Genomic DNA, 10,490 nt, shown 5'->3' with positions numbered 1-10,490 from the left:
GTGGAAGGCTGGGGCTCAGGGGCTGTGGCGATAACTGGTTCGGGAGCTTTGACTGAAGCCCTCTGTGTCCTGCCCCTAGTGGCCTGAGATGTGGGTTTGGGGGTGACAGGCTGGTCTGTGGGAGTGGAAGGCTGGGGCTCAGGGGCTGTGGAGATAACTGGTTCGGGAGCCTTGACAGAAACCCTCTGTGTCCTGCCCCGAGTGGCCTGAGATGTGGGAGTGGAAGGGTGGGGCTCAGGGGCTGTGGCGATAACTGGTTCGGGAGTCTTGACAGAAGCCCTCTGTGTCCTGCCCCTAGTGGCCCGAGATGTGGGTTTGGGGGTGACAGCCTGGTCTGTGGGAGTGGAAGGCTGGGGCCCAGGGGCTGTGGAGATAACTGGTTCGGGAGTCTTGACAGAAGCCCTCTGTGTCCTGCCCCGAGTGGCCCGAGATGTGGGTTTGGGGGTGACAGCCTGGTCTGTGTGGGCAGAAGGCTGGAGCTCAGGGACTGTGGAGACATTTCGTTCAGGGGTTTTGACAGAGGACCTAAGTGTCCTGCCCCGAGTGGCCCGAGATGTGGGCTTGGGGGTGACAAGCTGGTCTGTGGAGGCGGTAGGGTGGGGCTCAAGGGGTACAGAAGAAACTGGAGAGGACCCTTGGGGCTTGACTTTGGGTTTTGGGTGAAGAGAGTCCAGCTCTGAGGAAAAGGGAGTCTCCAGAGCTTCCTGACTCTCATTTTGTCTGGTCCTGGGAATGGGCCGTTCTAAAGGAGGTAGAGAGGGCGAAAGGAGGGACTGAGGGGCAGGATGTTTCTGGCTCTGAGAGATGAGGGGGTTTTGGAGAGGCGCTGAAGCCTCCTGCAGTGCAGGAGGCCGACAAGCATCTGGGGATTCCTGATCACCCTGGGGAGAAATGGAAGCCAGTGAGGGAGGAAGAGACAGAGAAGAGAGACAGGACTTGGATACTGTTCTTGATCCTTGTTTACAGAGTGTACTCGTGGCATCTCTCTTTCTGTCTGTTCCATTAGACTGGGAATTCCCTCTTTCCCAAAGACCTCTCCCCAAAATGCCAGTATAGTATTCTCCATATATGGATGATTCTAATAAAGAGGACGGTTAGGAGAAAGAGGAAAGGGACTTGAAAAAAGGAGCTTTCTGAGTCAGGGAGGGGGACACAGAACTCGGGGAACAGATATGGAAAACAACAGGTGTCAAAGTAAACGGATAGAAGCCAACTAAGGAGCCAACCAAGAAGCCAACTAAGGAGCAGTGAAAATGGAAGAAAAGTTAAACGTATGGGGAAAGGAGTAAATGAAAGCAAGGTCAGGGGAAGGGGCAGTGGAGGAGATACAGAGATGACCTGTGGAGTGGGGAGGTGGGTACAGGAAGCAGCTCTCACCCTGGAAGCCTTCTCAGCAGGTGGCATCTTGCAATTCAAGTAGCCTAGACAGAAGGGAAAGACAAGTAGCTGAGGTCTAAGCAGTCAGTCACTTAGCGGTTGATTATCATGAGGGCTGTGTACCACCTTAGGCTCCCCTCTACCTTCACTTACCTCTCTGCTGCCTCCTGGGGCCCACTGGGGCACCCCTTCCTCCACCTGACTGGCTCCCAGAAGCTATGGGGTCTGAAGCAAGTCCCTGAAGGTCTCCCGCCCCCACTCCAGGCTCTGGTGTCGAACCTGAGGCCTGGCCTTTCTGGTCCTGGCCCCCCGCCTCTGTCTCCCCTGTCTGTGGGCCTCTGTCCAGCATCACTTTGGGTACCTTCCCTTGTAACCCACCTGCCTCACACTCTCTCTCTGCTACTGGTTTCTCTGCTTCTCTGTCAAATATTTCTCTTGTAAGAGTCTGCTTTTCTCTCTCTTTCTCTTGTATTTCCTCGGGTGTCTCAATTTCTACCTTCAAACTCTCCATATCCCTTTCAGTACTTGCACTTTTTACTTTTTTGTCAGACTCTTGTTTCTGAGTATCTCTAGCTAACACCTGTTTTTGTTCTCTGTCCTGTATCCCCCTGGTTGATTCTTCCTCTCCCATCACATCTTCCCTCTCTCCTTCCGAGGGCAGTTTCTCAGTTTCCCTCTCCAATGGCTCTCTCTCAGGGGTCACCCTCTCTGCTGTCTCTCTTGGTGTACCCATGTCTTCCTCCACAGTCTGCATCCCTCTGCCTTGAATCCCCAGTGGCTCTGCATGAACTGGACTCTCTGGATGTTGCTCTTGTGGTGCTGCCGTAGGTGGAGAGGGGCAAGATGCATGGGCTTCAATGTGGGCGGCAATGGGCTGGGGCTCAGAGGCTCCAGACTCTCTTGGACAGAATGGCTGTGTAGCCAAGACCTCCCATGGCTCATCCAAGGAACCTGAAAGCAGAGTGAGAGAGAGAGAGAGAAGAGGGAGGAATGTAGGTTGAAAAGGTAATAGCTTGAGAAAAGATGAAGACAAATTCATGCATAATAAATTTAAATGGGTTATTAAAGGAAAGCTGGGAGTAAGGAAGATAGTCATAACATTTAACATTTGTCTCAAAAAGTAAGCCCAAACCTTCATATAAAAGCTCTCTCAGTAGCCTCTTAAAAACTTATGCTAGACTAGTTGCTCTATGGGTCTGACTTAATATGGCATTTTTTTTCTGATGAGATGGAGGAACATCAGCAAAACGTCAAGGAATATAAAAGAAACGTGTAGAGGGGGAATAAGGATACCAAGTTAGGGACACAGAGGAGGAGAGAGTTTCTTATACCTGTGGCCTGGAAGCTGCAACGGGAAGGGCCAGGCTCTTGGGGCAGAGTAAACAGGAAGGCCTGGGTGGGTTCATCCTCCATGCTGGGGACTGTTGCACAAGAAAGCATGGCCTGAGCACTGCTCCACAGAACTCCAGGGTCCCATTCTTAGTTTCCCACCCTGACCATCCCAGCTTTCACACACTTCAAGGACTACCAGTCTGATCTCCAAGCTCCTGTTTGTACCAGTATCCACATGACACAGATGTCCTCACCTTCCAGGCTCTGATTCTCTCTCTCCACAAAGCACTGGGTAGCTTGCAGGTCCAGATCTTCAGAATCTGGTGGGGGAGGAATATAGGATAATTAAAAAATCACAGCTGACCCTTAACTCCTTCCTTTTACTCTACTATTCCCTCCTCAGCCCCAACACCATGCAATAGACTGAATCTCTGTGTCTCCCCCAAAATTCTTACATTGAAACCTAATTTCCAATGTGAGGGTATTAGGAGGTGGGGCTTCTGGGAGGTGATTAGGTCATGAGGGTGGAGCCCATGTGAATGGGATCAGTGCCCTTATAAAAGAGACTCCAGAGAGCTTCCTTGGGCCCTTCTGCCACGTGAGGACATAGTGAGAAGATGGCTGCCTATGAAGAAGGAAGCAGGGCCTCACCAGGCACTGAATCTGCTGGTATCTTGGACTTCCCAGGCTTTAGAACTGTGAAAAATAAACTTCTGTTGTTTATAAGCTACCCAGTCTATGGTATTTTGTTATAGCAGCTCAAATGAACTAAGATACCCTAGAAGCATTCTTTACTGCAGGGGTTAAGGGAGGAAGAAAGGCCAGCACTAACCATCGTGGTTGTCTCCAGAGTCCATGGTCCTATCCACATGTGGTTCTCTCTCCCTTTCTGTGGGGGTCTGGGCCCCCCGTCTCTGTGGCTGGGTGGGTTCCCCTGGAGTGCCTGTGTCCACCACCAGATCTGCTATGTTATTCCTTGAGCCAGGGAGAAGGTCCTGCTCCACTTGGGCCGCGGGTGACCCACCCTGGGCCCCAGCCATAAAAGCCCTGCCCTGTTCAAGAACGGCTACAGCCCGCTCTGTCCCAGTATCTTCTTCTGCCTGAAGCTGGCTCTTTCTTACATCTGCCACTGCCGAGGCTGCGAAGGATGCGTTCCCCTCCGCATCTGGGTCACAGTCCCTAGCCGGAGGAGGCCGGGCTTCTTCTAGATACACCACAGGCAGCTTTGCTGGGCCTCCTTCAGCTTCCACATCTGTTTGATGTGTCCATGCTACAGGTACTTGATGCTTCTCCAGAAGTATAACAGCTGGCCCTGGTGGGACTTCCTCCACTACTTGTGTGTTGACATGCACTGTGGCAGAGGCTTGGCTTCTCTCCAGGTGGAACCCTGGTGAGCTCTTCTCTTCCGTTACCTCTGTATCACTGTCCCTGAGAGAAGGATGACTCTTTTCTGAATATGCCTTGCCCGTGTGACCCCTGGGAACAGTTCCTGTCTTCTCCACTGGGAGCCCCTTTTCCTTCACGTCTGTGTCACTGTCTCTCCCAGCAGAGGCTTGGCTTTGCTCCAGAAGGGCCACCGGTTGGGCCCTATCGTCTTCTGCATCTGGATCTCTGTTCCACGCAACGGCCCGGCTCTCTCGTAGATGTGCCAGCGTGAGCGCTGCTGAGACTTCTTCCTTGTCATCTGTATTGCTATCGATCACGACGGAGGCTCGGCTTTTGTCCAGAGGGACAGTCAGGGGGGCCTCCCCCTCCTCTATATCTGTATCACTACCAGCCGGGCTCTCCTGCTGATGTGCCACGCCAGGTGCCCGAGGACTCTCTGTACCAACTTCATGGAAGCTGTGCCTCTTCCTCACAGGAACTACAGCTGGGGTCGCAGGGATCCCCTCTTCTTCCACATCAGTATCACTGTCTATGAAGCCACAAGGCTGGGCCCTTTCCAGATGGACCCCAGTGAGCCTTCTCAGAGGCCCGCTCTCATCATCCACATCTGTGTCACTGTCCTCCCCAGCAGGCTGGCTCCTCTCCAGAATCACTCCAACTGGAACCACCCTACTCCTCGCGCTCCTCTCAACTTTCGTGTCATTGTTCTTCTCCTTCACTGAACACTGATCCTTTTCAAGCTGGACTCCAGTTGTGACAGGTTTAGGCTGTTCTGTCTCTGCAGCGGTGACTCTTCTGGCAGCTGAGGAGCCCTCCCCTGCTCCTGGTTGCTGACTTTCTTCCTCATCTGTGTCACTGTTCAAGTTGAAGGCAAAAGGTGGCCCAGGGACATCCAGGGGAGAGGAAGGTCCCTCTTCATCGCTGTGAAGGGAAGAGGAGAGTCTATAGAATCTACTTCCCCAGAAGGGATACCCCACTCAACTAGGAGCTCCTCGAGGGCAGACATGAGGTAGTATTTTCTTTTCTATCTCCAGCAGTTAGTTTTCTACTTGGCACATCTGAGGTGCTCAATAAAAATTCAGTGATTGAATGAGTATGTGTAGTTCCCCAGCCCAGACTTTCATGGTAATAAGTTCTCGTAGAGATGGATCCTCCAGCCCGATTCCTCCTCCTTTTGAGGACTCAGGTGTCTGGCCCTTTGGCACTCACCTCTCTGGAACTACTGTTGCCAAAAAGGAGGTCCTTGGTCCTTTCACCACACACTTTTCAGAAAGAGAATCTGTCAGTTGTAGAAAGGAGTAAGTTGACAGTTTTACACTCACGATCCCCATCTCCTCACCCGCCCTCCCAATACACAAACTTACCTACTTCTTCCTCTGAGTCCTCAGCCAACAGAAGCCTGTGGGGTTGAGTTCCTCCCTGTACCCTGGGTGTCTCCTCTATAGTTAGAGGGCCCCGGGAGACAAAGGGCAGGGGGACATCCAAGCGATGGTACTGGCAGGGCAAGTCAGCAAAGAGAATCAACTCCCGGTCCCTCAAACGATGACTCACCCCAGGGCCCAGGACCTTAGGAGGCCTCAGGATTTGAGTACCATTGAGGCTTCCACAATCCCGGAGGACAGGCGCCTTGTCCCAGGCCAAGATTTCAATCACCGCATGTTGTTTGGAGATAGATGAATAGGGCAGGGCCACAGAGCAATCAGGCATTCGGCCTACCACATTCTTCCCAAGGTATAGTGGGAAATCTAAGAATTAGAGAGGTATATGGGTTCCAAGGCCAGAGTCCTGACCTTCTATTAGGAAAACGTTCCTGTTAAGTACCTCACTACTCACTCAAGGTCCCCCCATGCATTAGAAAAATAAAAGGCCCCAGGATAACTAGCTAATAAAGAATATATGCAATGCATTATTCATAATCAATACCCCATCCATCCACACTGGATTATTTTCTATTGTAAAATATACATAAAATTTACCATTTATGTAAAACATACATAAAATTTACCATTCAGCCAACTTTTCAGTGTACAGTTCAGTGACGGTAAGTACATTCACATTGTTGTGCAAAACATCACCATCACCCATTTCCAGACCTCACTGGATTTTTATCTGAATCCCTTCATCTTCTCCTACCAAAGTAAAAGCACCCCCATTGAGTCCAGGGCACTTGCCTGGAGCAATCAGATCAATCAGCCCCCTCTTCTCCATTCCCAGTAAAACCTTTTTTCAGATCTCCCAGATGCATATCTAAGCTTGCAACCCTCCAATTACCTCGCCACAGAAATAAGAGGCCTAAAAAAAAAAAAAAGAAAAAGAAATACCAGTACTTCAGCACCCAATAACCCCTGACCTTTTTCTGGTCCATAGGAACTACTGAAGATACGCAGTCGCCCAAGGGGCTCCAAGCTACACCCCAAAGATTCACTGGGTCTCTCTTCAACCTCCTCCTCTTGTTCAACTTCCCAGTTAATAACCTGGGTGTCTTCCATGATCTGAGGAAAAAACACATTATTATCACCTCTTTCAGTGGGTCACACACACAGCCTCAGAGAGGAGACTGCTAACTGCTGTAAACCTGGATTGCTATGGAGGCTGATGCTTCCCTTTCTGCCAATCATTCTGTTGTTATTCTTCTGAAGCATTTAAGAAATATCTTTGACCATGATACGGAATAAGAAATAAATATTATAGAGTCCCCAGTACAGAAATATATACAAAAACACATGCTTGGGACTTCCCTGGTTGTCCAGTGGTAAAGAATCTGCCTCCCAACGCAGGGGACTCAGGTTCGATCCCTGATCAGGGAACTAAGATCCCACATGTCGCGGGGCAACTAAACCTGTGTGCCACAACTACTAAGCTCGGGCGCCTCAACTAGAGAGCCTGCGTGCCACAAACTACAGAGCCCACGTGCCCTGGAGCCTGCGCGCCACAACTAGAGAAGAGAAAACCCGCACACTACAACTAGAGAGAAGCCCCGGCACCGCAATGAAAGATCCCGCATGCCTCAATGAAGATCCCGCATGCTGCAACTAAGACCCGACACAGCCAAAATTAAATAAATAATAATAAATAAATAAATCTTAAAAAAACCAAAAAACAAAAAAACCCCCACATGCTTATTTATAGACAAATGTTTTGAGAAACAATGTTAAGCCTTTATACAACACACTGATAGTTGTCATTCTGTTTTTTTCTCTTCTCAATTCTTTAAACGCCGATTTGCAATCCACTAAATTGATTTCACTATCCACTATTGGGATAACTTTTGCCAAACACCAACTATGTATCAGGCATAGTAGCCATGAGGCAGGTGTTTAGGACACTAAGGCTATAAATATTCAATCAGGATAACATAGCAGGTAAATGAAAAGAGTAGGAATAAATGTGCTTCTGGCTGCAAAGCCCATGCTTTTTACACTTTATCAGATCATCTCAGTGTGATCAGACTAAACTGCAAAAAATCATAACAGCCAAAAGAGAGGCTTGGTAGGTGTCAAGAACTGCTCTAAATACTTTATATTCACTGACTTATTTAATTATCACAAGAACCCTGTAAACTATTATTATTACTTTTTTTTTTGGTTGTTTTCCTTTTGGACACGCAGCATGGCATGTGGGATCTTGGTTCCTCGACCAGGGATCAAACCCCTGGCCCCTGCAGTGGAAGCACGGAGTCCTAGCCACTGGAGCGCCAGGGAATTCCTTATTATTACTTTCTATTTCTCAGATAAAGAAACTGCAATACAGATGGATTAAGGTATTTGTCCAGGACCACCCAGATAATGTCTCTCCTCTGTTTAATATTCTTTGATGGATTTCCATGCCCATAGGATAAAATAAAATCTAAACTCCTTAGCAAGACCCTCCACAATCAGAACCTCATATCCTCAAATGTATGTCCCACCCGCACCTCACCCAAGCCTATGATTCAGCCACATGGACCTTCTCCCCAGTCTCTGAACACATTACTCCCTTTCATTTGCAGGCCTTAGCCAGCTCCTTAGCCCTTTGCTCATAGTCTTCTGGTCCAAATCCTACCCATCCTTTACAATTCAGTTCAAATGTCACTACCTCAGCAAAGCCTTGCCTGGAGTCTTCTCTGTTTTCTGGTGTTCCCCATGTTCCTAAGTGGATTGGACTTATGGACTTGGACTTATCCTGATAGCTCTCACCATAGTGTAACTATTACATTCCATTTCTGCCTCACACCCCCCCGAGAACTGGACAAGGCAGAAGAACTCTGTCTTTTCCCCAAGGGTCCATCATATTCATTCAACAGTTATTGCGCACCTGGTACCGCTGTAAGTATTCGGGATACATTCCTGAACCAAAAGTAAAATTAACTCTGCCCTCCTGATTAAAGAACAAATAAGATGAAAACTCAAAACAGTATGAAAGATGTTACTCTAAACGGAAACTGTTGACAGGTTGGGAAAGTAGGACACCTCCATGGAGATAGTGTTAACTCTGTTCTTAAGACTGGCGAACTCAGCTGGTACCCATGACCCTCGTCTCCAATCCATGGGCCACCACCTTTGATCTCCCTCCATCCCATGGGCTCCCTCCTAGCCCAACGGCTCCCTGTGTTTTCATACCTAAGGTCAGGGAGGAGCGTCAGGTAAGGATGAGTATTATAATCCGAGCAGCAAATTTCCAAGTATCCTCCGCCCAGTCGTACCCAAGGCACGCCCCTCCCGCCCACCGGGGAAAACCAAGATGTCAGCCGGGGAGCCTTGGGCGAGGCCCCCCAGAACTCACCTACTTTGAGTCCCCGCGCGCGCCACCAGTAACGGCCGCGACCGGGGTGGCGCGAGTGCCTGAGCGGGGCGGGGGCAGATTCGCTGATTGGCTCCTGCCGCTGTCTTTCACAGCCCGGCTGCACGCCGACAGAGCAAGCCGCCAATTCGGAGGCACAGCCAGAGCCCCGCCCCGTCCCCGCCCCCTTAAAGCTCAAAGGGGCGGCTTCTCCGGGGAGGCTGAGATCAGTTGGCTGAGGCTGTAATCAGAGGCCGCCGAAGGCGCACAGAATAGCGCACCTCGATTGGGCAGCTCCAGAGGACAACCCACTGCCGCTTCACCGCACCGCCCACTTCCCGCGCAGATTTCCAAATCGCGACCACAGAGTCTGGCCGCCAGCGACGGATAGAGGGACTTACCATAGTCGTCGCCCCAAGCATCTAGTGCGGCCAGAGCGTCCTCCCCCGGTCCTCCCAGACATGGAGTCCGCTGACTCATGAGAAATGAAAATGGGTTGCGGGTTGCAGTCGTGGCTGAAGGCTGCAGTTTGGAAAATATCCCGTAGGCGTGGCGCTCGAGGACTCATTGCAATGGAAGTCATTTTCTTATGAGTTAGCTCGTCTTGAAGTCATGTCATTTCCTCTCTGACAATACATTCCTGATGGACATTTTGAGGTCATTCACCAAGAGTAAAGATCCCTAGGCAAACAGAACTGTTTCGTTAACCATCTTGAAGACTGACCGAGTTCTTTGAAGGGTTCAAGGATGATAAATATCATTTATTTCATTAAATGTCATACTAAGACAAGAATAATAATTTGACATGAATAATTTAGGAAGACCTTTTGCATTCTTATCTCACTTCATTCTGACTACAATAGGCAGAAATAGGTTTTATAGAAAGAATCGGAGCTCTGCCGATAACTTGCCTACAACTAATGTAAGGTAGAGACAAATTGAAACCAGTTCCCTAATTGTAAATCCTGAACTCTCTGCACTACCACAAAATACGTAATTATTTTCATTGTGATCATGCCGTAAAACATGAACATTCTATTTTAAGTGGGTAGACGGGTCTTACACAACTTGTTCTTTTATTTATAAAACGACTGAGAAATGTGTGTTGAATCCAATGTGAATTAACAATGATGACCCTGATATAACATGTCCTTTATCACAGTGCTTACCACACTCAATTATTGTTTATACACTTCTCACGAAATTGCAAGATCCTGGAAAACAGTGAGCTACTTCTTAATCATTCTTGTATCCCTAGCTCCTGGTTTGGTGGACACTTAGTATCTCTCAAGTTGAATTAATCCCTGAGATGAAACATGCGACTCAGACTTCAGCTCATCCAGTTTTTCCCCCATCACCTCCCTACCCCTTTTATTTCAATCCTGAGGCTCCTGGAAGGTTGCAATGGTCAGCCACCTAGTCAGTGAAATCAGTGAACTGAAAAAACACTGACTTCATCAGTGTCTAGAGAGGCAGGCTGGAAGACACTGAAATTCTATCAGGTATCTCACCCCATAGTTCTCCGCTGGACAATACAGTGTGTTAAACGCTGCTCTAAGGCCCAGACCCCCCACATGGACAGACACTTCTGACATATCAACTTCTCTAAACCATTCAACTTATTCTTGAACATACCC

General features: G+C 49.1%; 1 protein-coding gene across 1 annotated transcript; it reads right to left on the bottom strand.

The window, feature by feature from the left end:
* Positions 1-5: 5 nt before the first annotated feature.
* Positions 6-9,529, bottom strand: LOC114908514 (mediator of DNA damage checkpoint protein 1-like; the record flags this gene model as incomplete). Its single annotated transcript, XM_029244803.1, has 10 exons — positions 9,255-9,529; positions 6,446-6,587; positions 5,460-5,840; positions 5,305-5,374; positions 3,542-5,016; positions 2,964-3,029; positions 2,709-2,798; positions 2,107-2,328; positions 1,378-1,421; positions 6-881 (listed from the first exon to the last, which is right to left on the bottom strand). Coding segments are annotated over exons 1-10 (3,387 nt in total), but the record flags the coding sequence as incomplete, so codon positions are not given.
* Positions 9,530-10,490: the final 961 nt, after the last annotated feature.

Source organism: Monodon monoceros, unplaced genomic scaffold, assembly GCF_005190385.1.
Source record: "Monodon monoceros isolate NGI ecotype Baffin Bay Population unplaced genomic scaffold, NGI_Narwhal_1 Contig3801_ctg1, whole genome shotgun sequence".
NCBI classification, from domain to species: Eukaryota; Metazoa; Chordata; class Mammalia; order Artiodactyla; family Monodontidae; genus Monodon; species Monodon monoceros.
Note: the sequence above shows the minus strand (reverse complement) of the source record. Positions and strands in the feature narration are given on the sequence as shown.